This window comes from Puma concolor, chromosome B4 (genome assembly GCF_028749965.1).
Source record: "Puma concolor isolate L17-30 chromosome B4, mPumCon1.1.hap2, whole genome shotgun sequence".
Taxonomy (NCBI): domain Eukaryota; kingdom Metazoa; phylum Chordata; class Mammalia; order Carnivora; family Felidae; genus Puma; species Puma concolor.
This window is the reverse complement of record NC_141673.1, coordinates 126,257,477-126,276,759: the sequence shown is the minus strand read 5'-3', so window position 1 is coordinate 126,276,759 and position 19,283 is coordinate 126,257,477. Positions and strand designations below refer to the sequence as shown.

The following is a 19,283-nucleotide window of genomic DNA, read 5'->3' as shown; positions in this document are numbered from 1 at the left end:
TCCAAGTGTACTTCTTCAAACTTTTCAGAACATTTACCTGAAATAAATGTATGATGAATATGTGTCACAGGTTTTTAAATTCATCATGGAGACTGACAGGATGGTAAAACCAGTGTAAAAGACTATGGAAGCAACCTAAGTATTTACAGTCGCTGAACGGAAGATGGGGGCTAAGATTGTTAAATTAGATGCAGAACTGGTTACCTCTCTACAGGGCAATAAAACAGTCATTTTGAGAGTTATCTTTTCTACAAAATGGAAATCATTAGCATTTTTACTAGACAAATTTGTTTCTGCTGGTCAAATTCATTGGCATTTTTAATAGCTTTCTAAAAGTTAATAGCTACCCTCACAAATATATAAAATATTCTAATCCAAGTAAATAGTGCGTTAAACACAGGTTTCTAATTTCCCTTTGTTTTTCTAATTTCTAGTTAATTCTAGTTAATTTTCTAATTAATTTTCTAGTTAATTCTAGTTAATTTTCTAATTTCTGTTAATTTTCTAATTTCTAATTTCTAGAAAATTAGATAATCCTTGATTGCCTGTTAGACACCTAAAACTTTTGGGGGGGTCAAAAAATAATATAAGTCCATTGTAAAAAGTTTGAAAATACTAAATTTTTTAGGAGAGGAAAAAAATCTACCCTCAAACCACTACCCAGATGCAACCACTATAAATAGAATTCATGTTCCTTACAAGTTTTTCTCTAAATATTTTTAACAGTGGAGTCATTATTATGAAAAAAAAATTGGTAGGCTACTTTTTTTCTTTTGCTTATTCTCATATATCATATTTTTTTGTTATATAATGAAAGTGTCCTATAAATATTTTAATGTCTGTATAATGATTTGGCCTTTTTGTACCATCCTTTTTGCTGTTTTTTCTAATTATAAAATTATTTCTTTATTATGAATAAATAATGCACTTAGGAATTTTTCAGACTTACAAAAAATACATAGAAAATAACAGAATGGCCAATAGTGGAGGTACAACCTCATTAAAAAAAAATCAAATCAAATCAAATTAAATTAAAAAAGGGGCACCTGAGTGGCTCAGTCGGTTGAGCGTCCAACTTCGGCTCAGGTCATGATCTCACACTCCGTGAGTCTGAGCCCACATTGGGCTCTGCGCTGATAGCTCAGAGCCTGGAGCTTGCTTCAGATTCTGTGTCTCCCTCTGTCTCTGCCCCTCCCCCACTCGTGCTCTATCTCTCTCTAAAAAATAAACAAACATTTTTTTTTTTAATTAAAAAAAAAAAGTAGAATATAGGGGCACCTAGGTGGCTCAGTTGGTTGAGCGTCTGACTTCTTCTCAGGTGATGATCTCATAGTTTGTGAGTTCAAGCCCCACATCAGGCTCCATGCTGATTTTAAAATGCAAAACGTATTCTTAGCTTGCAGGTTATGCGAAATGGGTAGCTGGCTGGATTTGGCCCTCAGGCCGTAGTTTGCCCATGTATGCCCTGCTTGATCCCTCGAGAAGACCTGGTGTGTTTCAGATATCTTAAATGTTTCTACTCCAATGGGTGTGAAATGGTGCATTGTGATTTTCATTTGTATTCTTGACTCGTAGTGAAGTCAAGCATTTTTTCATGTGTGTTGGCCACTAGGATTTTCTCTTCTGTGGTTTATTTATTGATTTTTCTTTTCCTTTTTCTTTTATATTGTGGGTCTTCCATTTATTGGCTTTGAGGAGTTCTTTCTCTCCTCTGGATGGCAATCCTTTGTTACGTGCTTTGCCGACATGGTCTTAGGGTGTTGTGGTTATCGTTCCATTCTTTAAACTTGTCTTTTGATGAAAGGCGTTTTCAATTTAAATAAAATTAAATTTATCCCAGTGAGATTTGGCTGTGTGGAAAAAAAAAAAATTGTAATTCTCTTGTACATGGGGAATGTGAAAGGTGACCACAAAAGAAAGATCTCACTTTTCTTGTATGCGAAAGAGGAAATATTTCTTCACTGGATGTGAGTAAAAGAATGTTCTCACTTTTGGTCCAAACATTTTTCAGTCTAGTAGTTGTCTTGAATGCCAACAGCCCCGTCCAGTTGTGCAATCTGTTGTTCTATAGCAAAGAAAGTATCCTAGTGCCGCCCGTGGGCATGCATTTGACATTGATGAAATGCTGCTTTGCTTTCACAAGTTTGCAGGCTTTGCTCTCGCAAGCCAGCTGACGTAACTGGAAGTAGAAAAGGACCCTCCCACTGGCGTTGGTTAATTGACTTTGATGAGCTTGTCTGCGGTGCCTAAGTGGTTCCAGAACAGAGAGAACTGTTCTAATCTGAAGAACTTGAGAAAGTCACACTGGCTGGCCAAGGCCGCACACCTCCAGCCAGCAGGGAAAAGGAAAGCAGTGGATATGCTGGTCAGCAAAGCAAGACTTGGCTGCCTTGAGCTTTTTTCCTGAGTTCTTGCCCCGGTGAAGCACATTCTTGCTCTCTGGAGAGCCGGGCCCACTCGGAACTGGGCTGGCATGCTTGACCGACGCCTCATGTCGCCTCAGACTAAGCACATCATTCCCGGGGTAAGCATGCGGGCAGGGAGGCAGGCCAGATGCACGGTGTGGTTTTGAGCAAACGGGAATGTCTTTTGTTGCTAATGAGCTCAAGCTACATCACATCACATCACGTTAGGCGTTAGTCGCTTCACTTCTTAGGAGTTTTTCTTATCTTGCCAGAAATGTCATTCGCAGTGTGATTATGTAAGTGTTCAGGTGGTTTAAGCAAGTAAAACCGGAACTCTGGTTTTAAAGTGTATCTAATTGAGAACAGTTTAGCAGCTTGGGTTGGGTGGGGGGGCGGACTGGGAGAAACTGGAAGATGAAAATGCTTTTTCCAGCTGTAGACAGTCACTTGTTGCATGGCAGATGACACTGACAGCCCAGCCACTGAGCTACATGTGTAGCTCCTGAGGCCTTTCTGCGTAAATCAAGATGATGTAGCTTCCTGCACGGCTGCCGTTTCAGATTTCCTTGCTGTTTGCCGCTTCAAAAATTTGTGAATTTAATGAAATGCAGACCCGCGAGCCTGGCGTTTAAAAATCCTTAAGCAGAGAGCTTTGCCACACAGAGGCCGGGTCTTTAGATTTGGAGTGGAACTTTTAAAGAAGAGAGCGCATTGTTATTGGAGCCCTTTGAGGGAACACGTCAAGAAAGTAATCATCGTTCTAGAACCCAACTGTAAACGATAGCCTGTGAAAACAAAAACCATAAGCTTACACATATCTGTGTTAACAGGACACAAACACGTCACTTTGAAATCAGTGAAATCCAGCTTGCCTAGAAATTGTTTCCAAAGTATCTGTTTTGTTTCCAGTTCCAGGCTACCCTAAATTCGTCTAATGAAGAAAGAAAATGCTTGCTAACACACACCTGTGTGTGGTAATTACTGGTTCCTTCCAGGAGCTCTGGGGACAAAAGTATTAGCACGGTCAGGAAGCTGTGACATGCGTTGCTTAATCTATGTGATTTTAATGCTCTTTTATTGGGTCGCGTCTAAAATTTTCTAGGCGCACACTTGTCTTTGCCCCATTCAGTTTCGTGTGCCACAGTTGTACTTCTTTTGCCTCTGACATAGCTGCCGATATGCACACTGGTTTTCAAGGATTTCTGAGCAGTAGATACGTCACACACACACGTTTCTGAGCTTTTCAGATGCCACTGGCATTTGATTTAGAAATTAGTCAGTACCTGTTTGTCCTGAGGGACATCTGGAATCATCATCCCCATACACTTGCCTGCTTTCTAAGAATCTTATCACACACAAAATAGCTGTTCAGGTCGTTTCTGCAGAGGCATTGCCTGACGAATTAGGAAAATGTATCATCTGCCACCCGAGTGGCTAAGTACCCCAAATTGCCAAATACATGCCAGTGGTCACTTTGAATATTTTCAGCAGTGAAATTGGGCACCAAAACGTCACGGTGGTTTAATTGGGATGTCAGTCTAGATGAGTTGAAAATAGTTGAATGATTTGTCATGCAGTTAATTTCAGTTCTGTCTTGAAGGACTACGGGGACTCTGCACAGGGACGTTTTTCAATCCTTTTAGGTTACTTCGTCTCCCCAGGTCCTAGATTTTTGTTTCCTGTGACCTAATCGCTTCTCGTTTTAACTAATACCGGTGTTTGAATAGGCTGCTAAATATGCGGACTTTTGCCTTAATGGTTAAAGTTTAAAATAAGTCCTTATAAAGACCATTCTCTTTCCATTTAACCCCTTCATCCAATCATTCTCAAAATTCCCCAATAATGACAGAAACTATTCTTTCAATTGGGACAATAACATAAATGGTTGGGATCCTTTATATACACATATGTATACGGATACATTTATGTGTGTATGTAAATGTGTTATGGAATAACTTTCTAGGATGCTGAATAAGCTGTATGGTCCTTATTTTTTGTTCTAATCAAGTATGGATTTCAGTTTTTATATCACTGTACTTTTTTAAAGTCACTGCAAATCCCAAATGTACAAAAACACATTTATAAACCATACAGTTAATTCTTATCTTAGATTAAAATGAAATTAATAAATTCCTAAAGTTTGGTATAGGTAGTTACTTTTTCACTGCCGAAGGCAAAAAAAAAAAAACGTGAATCTGACTAGTATGTTTGTTGTCTGTATATGAATTCTGGTATTGTTGTATTGTTAAGTTTCTTAAACTTGAATATTCTTTTTTTTAAATTTTTTAGCACACATGCGCATGCATGCACACACACACACACGCACACACACACATGCACACTCATGGGGGAGGGGCAGAGGGAAAGAGAGAGAGAATCTTAAGCAGGCTCCACACTCAGCATGGAGCCCAACGTGAGGCTCCATCCCACAACCCTGGAATCATGACCTGAGCCAAAATCGAGAGTCAGATGCTCACCTGAGCCACCCAGGTGCCCCAAACTTGAATATTCTTAATGACTGAAATTGTGTGCACTCCCTCTATGTCCTTTCCTCCCTTCCTTCAAACCAAAACGATCTCTCGGACTTGTGCAGGGTTTTCTCTTGAGTTACCATGTTACCCACAATTTCACTTTTTTTCTGAATGTGGTTGAGAGCAAGTGTTCGGCTCCAGTCAGGCTTGACTTTAAATACAAGGCTGTTCCCTTCATAACTGTGTGATTGGCAAACTTAGGTAATTGTAAAATTAAGAAAAATTATACCTGCATTTCGGGTATTTGTGAGAAATTTTCTTAAAAATCACAGAGCACATAGACTGCTTAGCACAGTACCTCTAGTTACTAAGGGGACGCACATGCCTGTGTCCATTTTCTGCAGTGTCTAAAAATGCAAGAACTTAGCTCTGAGATCGCAAACCTCTCCGTAGGAGAGGCCAGGGAAACTTGTGAGCAGGTTTTTATTTGCATATTGGGAGGAAAGAGATTAAAATAAATAACAGTCCTGTGACGTGGGACTGCTAATTGGATATCTGGCCCTGGGATCAGAGGGCTTCAAGAGGGCAAGTGGCAACTCTCCACAAACTAAATGCGCATATTTGAGTCTTTGTACCCATTCACATTTTCTAGCTTCAGGAGATTCTCTACGTGGCCCTCACCTCCCAAATGCAAAAGCACCAGAGCTCCTGGGTGGCACTGAGCCTGAAAGAGCAGAAAAGATGATGTAGGTTAAGTATTCTAAGAAGTCTAGGAATTTTTGAATTATTATTCTTTCCTTGTCTTTTACCTGTGCATTGCTAGAGCCGTTTAAGAGGAGAAAAACAAGAAGTTGACGTGTGCCTGGGCATTCTGAGGGGAAGGAGACTTTCTCTTTCTTCCCTTCTGGGTTCTTTGGCTGGTCTCATCATGAAATTGACTTGAAACAGATGAACAGGAAAAAAAAAAACAAATTTAATTTTGTGCCTACGGGAACCCATAAAAATCTGAGGCTCATGTAAATGACCAAAGCAGGCAGCTTTTATGCCTTTTAGAAAAAGAAACAATAAACTTGTGAAGAATTGACAGAACAGGGGTTTGGGCTTGAAGTAGCAAATTAGTGAAGAAATTACAAGGTTTGTTCACACAGCATTTTTGGCCTTGAATTCCCTGTCTTTGGTGGTAAGGATGCTTTCTCCTCTCCTGGCACGGAGAAGGTGCCTTCAAATAGGAGATTTATTTTCTGCCCTCAGGGGGACAAAGGAGGGTCGGAGTACCCTTCGTGTACCCGCTGTTTCTTGAGTAACTTCAATTCAAAATAATAAATAGGCCCAAATGGCATATCTTGGAGTGGCATATTCTGCTCTCCAGGCCTGCCTTTGAAATCTCCAAGAGGTTTCACAATTCAGAAGTTGAGTTGGTAGATCGTTCCAGTATTTTATTGAATTAGTCTCTTAGCCTTGAAAATAAGTCAGTTAAATTTTAATCGAAGTATAGATGACATACAATATTATTTAGTTTCAGGTATACAACCTGGTGATTTGACGTCTATGCACACTATGAAATGCTTGCCACAATAGGTCTGGTTACTGTCTGTCACCGTACAAAGTTGTTATGATATAACTGACCCTGTTCCCTATGTTGTACATGACATCCCCATGCTTTATTTTTTTTATAGCGGGAAGTTATACCATTTGGTATACGAACTGGTGTTATACCACCTATTTTGACCATTGCCCTACCCCTCTCTCCTTTAGCAACCACCAGTTTGTTCTCCGTATCCATGAATCTGTTTCTGGTTTTGTTTGTGTGTGTGTTTTGTTTTCCAGATTCCACACACGAGTGAAAGCACGTGGTATTTGTCTTTTTCTGTCTGACTTATTTCACACTGCATAATACCCTCTGGGTCCATCCGTCTTGTTGCTAACAGCAAGATTTCATTTATTACGGCTTTTTTAAATGAGTGTGTTCATATGTATGTGTGTGTACACACACACACACACACACACACACATATATACCATGTCTTTATTCATTCATCTATTGATGGACGCCTAGATGATTTCCAGATCTTGGCTATTGTAAATAATATTGCCGTGAACACAGGGGATATATCTTTTTAAATTAGTATTTTCATTTTCTTTGACTAAATCATACTGAGAAGTAAAATTGCAGGATTGTATGGCATTTCTACTTGTAATTTTTTGAGGTACCTCCATACTGTTCTCCATAGTGGCTACACCAGTTTACATTCCCACCAACAGTGCATGAGGGTCTTCTTTTGTCCACGTCCTCACCAACACTTGTTATTTCTTGTCTTTTTACTACTAGCCATACTGACAGGTGGAGGTGATACCTCATCGTGATTTTAATTTGCATTTTTACCTGATGATAGTGATGTTGAGCCTCTTTCCGTGTGTCCATTGACTATTTGTATGTCTGCTTAGGAAAAATACGTATTCAGGTCCTCTGCCCATTTTTATTTTTATTTTTATTTTTATGTTTATTTATTTTTGAGAGAGAGAGAGAGACAGAGTGTGAATGGGGGAGGGGCAGAGAGAGGGAGACACAGAATCCAAAGCAGGCTCCAGGCTCTGAACTGTCAGCACAGAGCCGGATGCGGGGCTTGAACCCATGAACGGTGAGATCATGATCTGAGCCGAGGTCAGACGCCTTACCAACTGAGCCACCCAGGTGCCCTATCCTCTGCCCATTTTTAAATCAGATTGTTTGGGTGTTTTTGGTGGTGAGCTATATGGTTTTTTTGGTTTTTTTTTTTAATGTTTATTTATTTTTGAGACAGAGAGAGACAGAGCATGAACAGGGGAGGGTCAGAGAGAGGGAGACACAGAATCTGAAACAGGCTCCAGGCTCTGAGCTGTCAGCACAGAGCCCGACGCGGGGCTCGAACTCACGGACCGTGAGATCATGACCTGAGCCGAAGTTGGACGCTTTACCGACTGAGCCACCCAGGCGCCCCTATATGGTTTTTTAAAAATATTTTGGTTATGAACCCCTTCTCAGATATATCATTTGCCAATATCTCTCTGTTCAGTAGGTGGCGTTTCATTTTGTTGATGGTTTCACAGTTGAGTCTTCAGTAAGAGGCATTTCTGTGGAAACAAAATAAAATGAAGGGTTAATGATTAGAGCTCATTATAAACCCAGTCAGAGTTCTGTGGGTCGTTGGTCAAGATTCCTAGATTGGACTCAAAGCATTTTCAGATAGAATAAGGACAGGGAGTAGCAATCTGACAGATTTCCTGGTTTCAGTTTGAGTGTCTTTGAGTGGCCTGAGTGGCCACAACAGCAGGCATGAAGATTTTCCGGACATGAGCTGTTGTGGTCATGTCTCTGAAGTTTACATCAAGTTGTCCAGTTATAGTTTGCATGGCTTTGGAAAAAGAACAATGATTCCAAGTCAGAAGTGTGGGAGAAAATTGGACATTTTGGAAAATTGGAAATCGGTTATTTTGGAACGTTATAGCCAGACAGTGGAGAAAACAAGAAGAATTCAGGATCTGGTTAGTTTACAGGTAGAAAACATAACCTCAGAAACAAGTAACGGGACTGGAATCTGATATCCAGAAGGGTTTATTACAGTTTTCCATTGACACAAATTTTTTCTCTGTATAGTTACCCTATTTCTCTCAGAAACAATCAAAGTAAGACTAATTCGTTTGCAAAATAAGTCTAGTCCCATTAAACTTGGCTTGGTTATTTGTATAAGTGCTGTAAAAATAGCAGTTGACCGTACAGACTTTTCAAAGTTTGCTTTGCTGAAAGTTTTTACAAGGAATTTTAGATTGAACTCTTAAAAGACCTCTTGAGGCTAGGAACCCAAACCAAGGACTTACCATCAAGTCTGCCATCTGACTTTGCCTATAATACCTATAAATTTGGGTTAATTCCTCCCTTCTTGAGGTTCCCCAAATATCCACAGGTTCCTGAGCCTGCCAGAAAGTGGCCTTCCTAATTCACTTGGTAAGGCTGTCTGGAACCCGTAAGCAAGGTACCAAGCTCTTGTTCCAGCAGCCATTATTGGCTGCATACAGTCAATAGCTTTTAGTTTCTTAAAGCCGTCTGGTCATACCTGATTTTATGCACGTTGTTTTTATTTTTTTTTTTTTAATTTTTTTTTTTCAACGTTTATTTCTTTTTGGGACAGAGAGAGACAGAGCATGAACGGGGGAGGGGCAGAGAGAGAGGGAGACACAGAATCGGAAACAGGCTCCAGGCTCTGAGCCGTCAGCCCAGAGCCCGACGCGGGGCTCGAACTCACGGACCGCGAGATCGTGACCTGGCTGAAGTCGGACGCTCAACCAACTGCGCCACCCAGGCGCCCCATATGCACGTTGTTTTTAAATATGGCATTCTAGTCAAGGCCTTGGTAATATTCCAGTTGTGTCCTCTTACAAGGAGAAAAGATTCTTATTAAACTTATGCAAATAACTATATTGCCACAAAAATAAAAATAATCACTAAGAGTTTTCAAATTCTGGGGAAATCAGGTAGGTAAACAGTAACTGTTTTCTCTTTGTTCATGGGAACGCTTTACCAAATTGCTGTAGGTCATAGGAAGATGAAGGAGGGGGTAGAAAGAAAAGGTTTTCCTTAAATCTGGAGAAATAAAACATTAAAGAACCAGCAGTGTTTTAAACAAAAAGTCATGAAAATTGTAATCATGCTCATCGGTTTGTTCAGCCCCATGTAATTAATTCTTGTTCTGCTTGAATCCAGTTTTTCCATTAGTTCTGGAAATTTTTACCCAGGTCAGTGATATGATCTTAAAGTTAATAGAAAGCTGTATTCTAGAGTACTGGTCAGAGTCCGTTCCATGAAAGTCTCTGAAGATAAAACATATTTGCAAAAGCATCAGAGTAAAGCAATAGCTTCTGTAAATGACAAAAGAGTTAAAAATGGCCATGGTTAAAGATCTGATGAGAATTCATTATAATGCAGTTGACAAGGGAATTTGGTTGTTTCTATAATATGCATTTTAAAATAATAACTAGAATTGTGACTGATGGCATTATACCAGGACACATCAGAGTTTTAGGAATTTCATATAATTTCTGGAACACTTATATTAATAATTTCCATATATACATATATTGTAAAGGAAGTTTAGCATCACTTCTTATTTTTTTAACTTTTTTCAATGTTTATTTATTTTTGAGAGAGACAGAGAGACGAGCACAAGTCGGGAAGGGGCAGAGAGAGATGGAGACACAGAATCCGAAGCAGGCTCCAGGCTCCGAGCTGTCAGCACGGAGCCTGATGCGGGGCTCGAACTCCCGAACCGTGAGATCATGACCTGAGCCACCCAGGTGCCCCCTTGTTTTTAACGTTTATTTATTTTGAGACAGAGAGAGAGAGAGAGAGAGAGAGAGAGAGAGAGAGAGAGAGAGCACATGAAAGCAGGGGAGGGGCAGAGAGAGAGGGAGAGAGAGAATCCCAGGCAGTCTCCATGCTGTCATCCTAGAGCTGATGCAGGGCTCAATCTCATGAACTGCGAGATCATGACCTGAGCCGATATCAAGAGTTGGACTTTTGACTGAGCCACCCTGGCGCCCCAGCATCACTTTTTATTTGAGAGTGCTTCCTATCACCTCTTATTTGATGATTTAACGTATCAAATAAGCCTAATCAGTATAACATCTCTCTTTTTATAAGGGGTGATGAGGGGCGCCTGGGTGGCGCAGTCGGTTAAGCGTCCAACTTCAGCCAGGTCACGATCTCGCGGTCCGTGAGTTCGAGCCCCGCGTCAGGCTCTGGGCTGATGGCTCAGAGCCTGGAGCCTGTTTCCGGTTCTGTGTCTCCCTCTCTCTCTGCCCCTCCCCCGTTCATGCTCTGTCTCTCTCTGTCCCAAAAAGAAATAAACGTTGAAAAAAAAATTTTTAAAAAAAAATAAATAAATAAATAAAAAAATAAGGGGTGATGAAATAAATCTTTTGAGATATTCTAGGGACCCTCTAGAAAATCCCAAACTTAGTCTGAAGTCAAAAAAGACTTCATTCAGAATTTGATTTGGGGAAGCTTGTTCAAAAATACTGAAAGGTTTTGGGGGGTGCACCTGGGTGGCTTAGTTGGTTGAGTGTCTGACGTCAGCTTAGGTCATGATCTCATGGTTTTTGAGTTCGAGCCCTGCATTGGGTTCTATGCTGTAAGTCTGGAGCCCACTTTAGATCCTCTGTCCCCCTTTTGCTGCCCTTTCCCCACTCATGCTCTCTCTCTCTCACCCTCTCTCTTTCTCTCAAAAATAATAAGCATTAATTTTTTTTTTTTTAATATTAAAAGGTTTTGGGGACTTGACTAAATAGGATTGTGATCATTATGAAATTTAAGACTTAATTAGCTATTTAACCAAAATGACAATAAAAGATTATAAAAACAAGTATAGAAGGTTACAAAGTTGTGAGCAAAACTTAGCTCATTTAATATTGAGAAGATTCAGTTTTCCTAAGCAATCCTTTGATTAAAACAAAATGGAGATCGGGAAATTATTTTGGTAAGACACAAAATCTTGGCTTTCTAGGAAGATTACTTAAAAGGTAAATAAACATTTTTGCAAATCTCTTATTATCAGGAGCAGACCAATAGTTGAACAAAACTTTCTGTCTCTTGCAGATGAAAGAAAATTAAGATTTAGTTTTATGTAAGTACACTATTAAAGCTTATTTTTATTTTTTTTATTATTTTTAAAAAAAAAATTTTTTTTCAACGTTTATTTATTTTTGGGACAGAGAGAGACAGAGCATGAACGGGGAAGGGGCAGAGAGAGAGGGAGACACAGAATCGGAAACAGGCTCCAGGCTCTGAGCCATCAGCCCAGAGTCCGACGCGGGGCTCAAACTCACGGACCGCGAGATTGTGACCTGGCTGAAGTCGGACGCTTAACCGACTGCGCCACCCAGGCGCCCCTAAAGCTTATTTTTAAAACCTATATGTTAGTAACTCGACTTTAGCCAACTTGGTTACACAAGAAAAAATTCCCTCTCTCTTTTTTTCTGTCTCTCTTCCCAACTTCCTATTTCCATTCAGTTTGTCCTGGTTTCCCTTTTTCTTATTCTGAAATAACCAGTTGTATTTTAGTACAAAATTATTATCTTTTCTCCTAACAAAAATGCATCTCCATCCCTGATGCTTTTTCTTGCCCCGAAACCTATCTCACTTTTCTTGCATACAGATGTGTTTCCTTTATTATTTCTACTAGTTTAATTACACTTTCTAATTACAATTCATTCTTTTTTTTATTTTTTTTAATTTTTTTTTTTTCAACGTTTATTTCTTTTTGGGACAGAGAGAGACAGAGCATGAACGGGGGAGGGGCAGAGAGAGAGGGAGACACAGAATCGGAAACAGACTCCAGGCTCTGAGCCATCAGCCCAGAGCCTGACGCGGGGCTCGAACTCACGGACCGCGAGATCGTGACCTGGCTGAAGTCGGACGCTTACTGCGCCACCCAGGCGCCCCTACAATTCATTCTTAACTCTAAGAAACCGTAATTTCTAGTAAAAACTAAGAAGTAAGCAATTGTGAGCTATATGTTGTACCAGCATTCTTTAGATTGGCAAATTTATGAATACGTTTTATAATTCTTAGAAACATAGGCTTCCTAATAGTTTAATTTTTCAATGTGGTACAAGACATGTTTACTAACAGACCCAAATATCTTTAGTTCTTCTATAATAAGAAGCCAAAATTAGGTAAAAGTTAGGTTCAGTAATTAATGTTTCATTATTCTGTTTTATTTAGAAATAATCTAGGTAATACCATAAGACAGTTGTTTAGGATGAGAACTCTCTAAAAACTTTTCCCCAAATATAGACTTTTTTCCAATTCACATATCCTTCATGTGGCCATTGATCGGTAGGATCTTGTAATCTCAATAGCAACTCAAACCAATAAGCTTTTTAACGGCTTAACCATGGGTACAAGAGGTGTCCCAAAAGAGTACAAAAGGTGCAGCCCTTACAAGACCTAGAAAGTTCACTCTCAGAGTTAGCCTAAGAAAGCAAAGACCTTCATTATCACAGGGGATAACAATGGCATAGTGAAAACAGTGTCTCTGGTTTTCCATGTCTCCGTTCATCGGCCTGTTAATCTGTGACACCAGGCAGGTGCTACCGGCATGGGATTTTTTGATGAGGCCAGCTCAAACAGCAGGCTTAGAGGACCTGTGTCTGCATTGCCCCCTGTGGTTTTCCTCCTTATTACAAATGACAACAAAGAAATGAAAGAAAAGAGATGAAAGAAAGTAATGACCATTTCTGGGAGGCTAGGGATCAGTAGAAAACAAATCTTGCCCAGAGAGGAACTAGAAACCTTTCATCTTCTGCTGCTAATCTAAATTTAGAAAAAGAGAGACTCTCACTGCTATTGATCTCAACAGATCCTGCAGGCAGCGATCCAGGAGACTGATGGGTTAGGCATCCTTACCTTCTGCTGGCTCTTGCCAGGGGTCCCAGGATCTTGCAGCGGCCGAAGCCCTGGAACAAACAGGTGGTCAGCCAGGAGAGAACCCCACATTGGGCACCCAAACTGTAGGGGAGGAAAACATTTCCCTTTTTCCCTTCTAGGTTCTTTGGCTGGTGTAACAATCACATCGAAATAAGACAGATGAACAGGAGAAAAGCAAATTTAATTTCATACATATGAGAGCCCATAAAAATATGAGACTCAAAGAAGTGACAAAGCTGAAAACTTGTATGCCTTTTAGACCAAGAAACAACGAATTCGTGAAAAAATGATGCCACAGAGAGGTTTGGGCTAGGGGCAGATTAGGGAAGAGGTGACAAGCTTTGTTTATACAACCTACTTGGCCTTGATCGCTGTCTCTGGTGTACTGGTACACCGAGGGTATCGTCCCATGAGGGATTTATTTCCTGCTTTCTGGGAGGCAAAGGAGGGTCAAAGTGTTCTTCTTATACCAGCTGTCTCTTAAGTGACTTCAAAATAATCATTATTCCAAAGTGGCATATTTTGGGGTGCCATATCTGCTGTCCTTCAATTCCCATATATTACAAAACAAATAATGATCGAAGGTTATAGGTTCCTGCATCGTTTTTCAGGTATAACCTGTATTTCAATGGAAACAAAATGTTACAAAGTCCTGGTGGCTAGTATACGTGCATGAGGATGCTTTGAAGGATGACCGCAGGGATGCTGGCTTTAGGACCCGGAGATGGCAGAATGTGTGATCTCACCTCTCCCCATAAAACAGCGAGTTCATAGAAAAGCTAATTTTGCACCATCCTGACAGAGAGTTTGCCAAATTATCTCTGCTGTTAAAATTGAAAAAAGCTTGAAAGAGAGCCTTACACATCCCACTAATTCATTAGAAGTGATTGATATTAAAAATATAAGAAATATCACAGGAAACGTGTGTGTAGGAATGCTACAGTCGCATCTCTTTGGGCCAGATATGTTCGTTCTGGCAAATTACGTCCCAGTCCTTTTTATAAGCTTACATATTTTTATGGTTGTAACTATAGTATACAGACTATTCCTAGGTGCTGCCTTTTTCCTTCGGCTGTGTTTTGAGATCACTTTTAAATTATAGCACAGTATAGCATTGTGTGAACTTACCGTGGTGTGTCGAAATAAAGTGGTCATTTATTGTTGGGATTTTCGTTGATTTTACAATCTTGTTTTTATAGGTAAAGAAATCTGTAATAACAATTTTGAGCATATGGTTTTTGGCTCTGCTAAATCACTTCCTTGAGGTAAAGTCTCAGATGTGGAGCTATTTGCACAGTGAGTGGAGTTGAGTGTTTTTATGTCTTTGGCTCTGCTTTCCATATTTCTTTTCAAAATTATTGTACCAGGTGCCAGTGCCAACATAATATTGATAATATACTAATTTTATAACGATACACCCCATGTTAATGTTAATGTCTAATTACTTTAAAATATAAAAAAAAATTAGGGGTGCCTGGGTGGCTCAGTTGCGTCTGACTCTAGATCTTAGCTCCGGTCATGAGCTCGTGGTTTCATGAGTCCGAGCCCTGCGTCAGGCTCTGTGCTGATGGTGCAGAGCCTGCTTGGGATTCTCTCTTCTCCGTCTCTCTCTCTGCCCCCTCCCCGCTCATGCTCTCTCAGTCTCTCTCTAAATACATAAATAAGCGTAAAAAAGAAATAAAATGTAAAAAAAAATGACACGGCAACACTTTCATTTCTATTTAGTAGACTACTAGCAAAGGTGAATGTTTAACTGAGTATTTGTATATTCTTTGGACTTCTGTGTACGTATTTTATTAGATTTCCTGGGTTTAGAGGCTGTTACTTTTATTTGTTAGATATTAACAGAATTACAGAATAAACTATTAGTTTTTTTCCCCCTGTCTAGTCCCTGCCATTGAAATACTTCCTTTCCTAAAAACTGATCTTCTGGGGTGCCTGGGTGGCTCAGTCAGTAGAGCTTGTGACTCCTAATCTTGGGGTTGTGAATTCGAGCCCCACGTTGGGTGTACAGATTACGTAAAAATTAAAAATTAAAATTGACCTTCACATTTATATCGTGGCACCCTACTTATGTCACTCAAGGGTAGCTCGTGTGACATAGTGGCATTAAAATCGACGCTAAACTGGTCACAAAACTTAAGCCTTGATTTTGGAAAGCCAAACAAAAAACTTTGACTTTGTTTAGATATCTGACTTACTTTTTGCAGAGAACTAATGACTGTCCACAAAATAAGAAAAAGACCACATTTGGCTCGAGCTGTAGTTCACATGAGAAGTGTGTTCTGTCTTGTCTTTAGGTTCATAGAGTTTGCACCGTCGAGGGCAGCGTGAGCCGGTAGGTCATCAGGTTGTTGATTCAGGGCTGTTGGAACTCAGAAAGGGCTCTTACACCCTAATAGCTTCCTGTGGGGCTCCCCCTTAAGTGGTCATACCAGTGGGAGGGGGGCTGTCTCCCCAACTCTTCCCTTAGGTTTGGAGAACTGGAACTTTCTGTACTCTTTCTTGGTAAGAGACCTGTGGTCGTTTTGACTTGAATGTAATGTTGTTTGTTAACCTTACAAACGGTACTTGTCTTTAAACCTTCGTCCGAGTGTAGAACCAATTATTTGGGTTAGTGGCGTTTCAGGCATCAGAAAAGAGAAAAATCTGACCCTTGAGATCATACATAAGATCCTTAACTGTGTTACCAACACATGAAATAGATCTGCCACAGTCCCGAAGGTTCCACACCCTGTGCTACAGGTGCCCTCTTGCCAAAGTCTGTTTTGTACCATCCTGGGCCTCCTCATCTTCTTACTTACTCATGGAGGACAGAAAATGGCCTTGATTTGAGAACATGATAGGATTTAGAACATGATAAAATGGACAGAGCTCACTGCACGGAAAGAGGAAGAACGAGATTTTTTTCTTGGTTCTAATTCTTACGTCTTCATTTGGAAGCAAGTCAATTAACATGTCTAGGTTTGTTTAATCACCTAAAATGAAAGTAGTAATTCTTATCTCTGGATTCCTCCATATGGGAGGTTGTAAAGGCCCTTGGGGGTGATACAAAATACTTCTCAGAATCTCAGCATCTCAGAATAGCTATTTCTAGTTTTGTCTTTCCTTTGACACCCTGATGATTGCTTGAAGAACGTACCTTCAATACTAATACATATAAAATCAAGTCATCTAACCTCACATTATTTTTCCCCAATTTTTTCTTTTTTTTTCTTTTCCATTTTTCTTTCCTTCTTTTCTTTTGGACCTCTCTTGTCTTGGCATCAGCACAGGTATTTCTGCATCCTGAAACCTGAAGAGCCTGAGATTCCCCCCCTGCTGGGTCCAGGTTTATGACCATTTTCATGACTTGGTTTAATAAGGTTTAATGTTCAATAAAAACACAGGCTTGGAAATATTTCAAGGCTAAGTGCCACATCAGCGGGTTTTGTGAATCATTCCCAGCTTGGCTTCCATGGCTTTTACAGTGGGTTTTCAAGGTAGACTGTGAATAATTAATGCTAATGTGATGTTTGGGTGTCTTTTTTTTTTAAACACAAAACTCTGTGCATGCACTCGGACATAACAATATGAAAGGGAAGTAACTTCACGATATTGCCAAAAATATTAATCGCCTCCACATGATATGTGTTGAGTACTACCCAGGTGAAATTAAGTGAGATCTCTATGGTTGACAGTGTTACCATTTATTCAGATAATGTTAACAAGATAAAAAAATAGGTATGCATCTGTGCAAATACAGCGACATCAAGAACCACAAATGTCTCTACTATAGACAATAAATATTGCGAGAATTCTCAGGGTTAAAGATTGGTTGCAAGTACAGAACTTGTGGAATTCAGTTCAACAGTGGTTAAAGAAAAGGTTTGTGAACAGTCTCTTTAATATGATTGAGTTAACATGTTTTTCTCTGTGGAGATCCAAGTTCGTTATGGAGCTTAATAGAAGTCTACATTGGGGGCAGGTTGGAGGAAGGGCACCTGGGTGGCTCAGTCGGTCGAGTGTCCCTCTTTGGCTCAGGTCATAACACGATCTCACAGTTCGTGAGTTCGAGCTCCACATCGGGCTCTATGCTGTCAGCTTGGAACCTGGAGCCTGCTTCAGATTCTGTGTCTTTTTCTTTCTGCCCCTCCCCTGCTTGCACTCTCCCCCAAAAAATATTTTTCAAAAAAGTTTATATTGGGACACCTGGGTGGCTCAGTCACTTAAGTGTGAGACTCTTAATTTTGGCTCAGGTCATGATATCATTGTTCATGGGATCAGCCCCCATGTTCGGCCCTGCACTGATAGTGTGGACCTGCTTGGGATTCTTGCTCTCTGCCTCTCCCCTCTCCAGTTTACATGCTCATGCCCTCTCCCTCTCTCTCTCTCTCTCTCTCTCTCTCAAAAATAAATTTTATTTATTTTTTTTTCAACGTTTATTTATTTTTGGGACAGAGAGAGACAGAGCATGAACGGGGGAGGGGCAGAGAGAGAGGGAGACACAGAATCGGAAACAGGCTCCAGGCTCCGAGCCATCAGCCCAGAGCCCGACGCGGGGCTCGAACTCCCGGACCGCGAGATCGTGACCTGGCTGAAGTCGGACGCTTAACTGACTGCGCCACCCAGGCGCCCCTCAAAAATAAATTTTAAACAACAAAAACAAAACAAAATATTTTTCAAAGTTATATGTATTTTTTAAAAAAATGTTTAATGTTTTTATTTTTGAGAGAGACAGAGCATGAGCAGAGAAGGGGCAGAGACAGAGAGGGAGACACAGAATCCGAAGCAGGCTTCAGGCTCTGAACTATAAGCACAGAGCCCAACGTGGGGCCCAGACTCTCAAATTGTGAGATCATGACCTGGGCTGACGTCAGACACTTAACCAACTGAGCCACCCAGGCGCCCCTATGTATGTATTTTTTAATGTTTATTTTTGAGAGAGAGAGAATGTACACACGAGGGGAGAGGAAGACAGAGGACTTTTGCACTGACAGCAGCGAGCCTGATGTGGGGCTTGAACTCTCGAACTGTGAGATCATGACCTGAGTCGAAGTCAGACACTTAATCATCTGAGCCACCCAGGTGCCCCCAAAAGGTTTATATTTTCAAGAGACCTCCAACCTGTCTTCTCTTTTGTGTTTTCTATGAGTGGTAGGAATTCAAAGACTGTTGTAGAAGTTGCTGTGGGACTCAGGGACCCCATGAGAATGTCACTTGACTGCTTCTGTCTCACTGTTGAGAGACGTGATGTTGAAGCCGGAACGTCTAGTTGGTGGAGACGTTGAAAGTTATTTGTTTCAAGAGAGCCCAAAAGAACAGTCGTTCCTGAGCTCCAGATTAATAAAACTACTCCAGCTAATAAAAGACAGTTTGTGTGGATAATAAAGGGTCCCCGTTGCCGATGCGGTATCTGCTTTTGGGCTGAGAAAATATGTATTTGTTAAATTTCTAGAGCTGAGTGAGAATGCTGTCTCCTCTGGGACTGATTTAATGCCAGGAAAAGTGAAGGCATTGTGCTAAGTGAAACGAGGCGGCCACAAGATGGCAAATGCTGGATGTTCCATTTAGATGAGACACTGGGAATAGACCAACTCATAGAGACAGAAGGGAGAACGGTGGTTGCGGGAGCTGGCGGGGGGCGGGGAGCAGGGGAAGGAAATGGGGAGGTGTGTCTAATGGGAACAGGGTTTCAGTCTGGGATGATGGAAAAGTTCTAGAGATGGATTAATGGTGGTGGGGGCACAACAGTGTGAACCTACTTAATGCCACTGAACTGCGCACTTCAAAATGGCTGAGATGGTAACTTTTGCTGTGTCGGTTTTACCACGAGTTTTGAAACGCAATTAAAAAAAAAATGATCTTTACAGTAAGCCTGTATGTTGAATGAGGCCAAATGCCTCGTATGTATTATCTTATTTAATTCTCACAGCATCCCTGTGCAGTAGACACAGGATTTTCTCT

At 40.6% G+C, this 19,283-nt stretch overlaps 1 protein-coding gene across 9 annotated transcripts in view; it reads left to right on the top strand.

Annotated features, from left to right (window-relative positions):
• Positions 1–19,283, top strand: part of CACNB2 (calcium voltage-gated channel auxiliary subunit beta 2) — a 393,564-nt gene that overhangs the window by 190,422 nt on the left and 183,859 nt on the right. Inside the window, exon 1 of one of the 9 annotated variants that reach the window (XM_086714814.1) lies at positions 1,898–2,524. The exons of the other annotated variants lie outside the window; for them this stretch is intronic. Coding sequence (XP_086570940.1) covers positions 2,474–2,524 — 51 coding nt within the window. The 5' untranslated portion in view covers positions 1,898–2,473. Of the gene's footprint in view, positions 1–1,897; positions 2,525–19,283 lie in introns of those variants that run through there. 9 annotated transcript variants of the gene reach the window in all.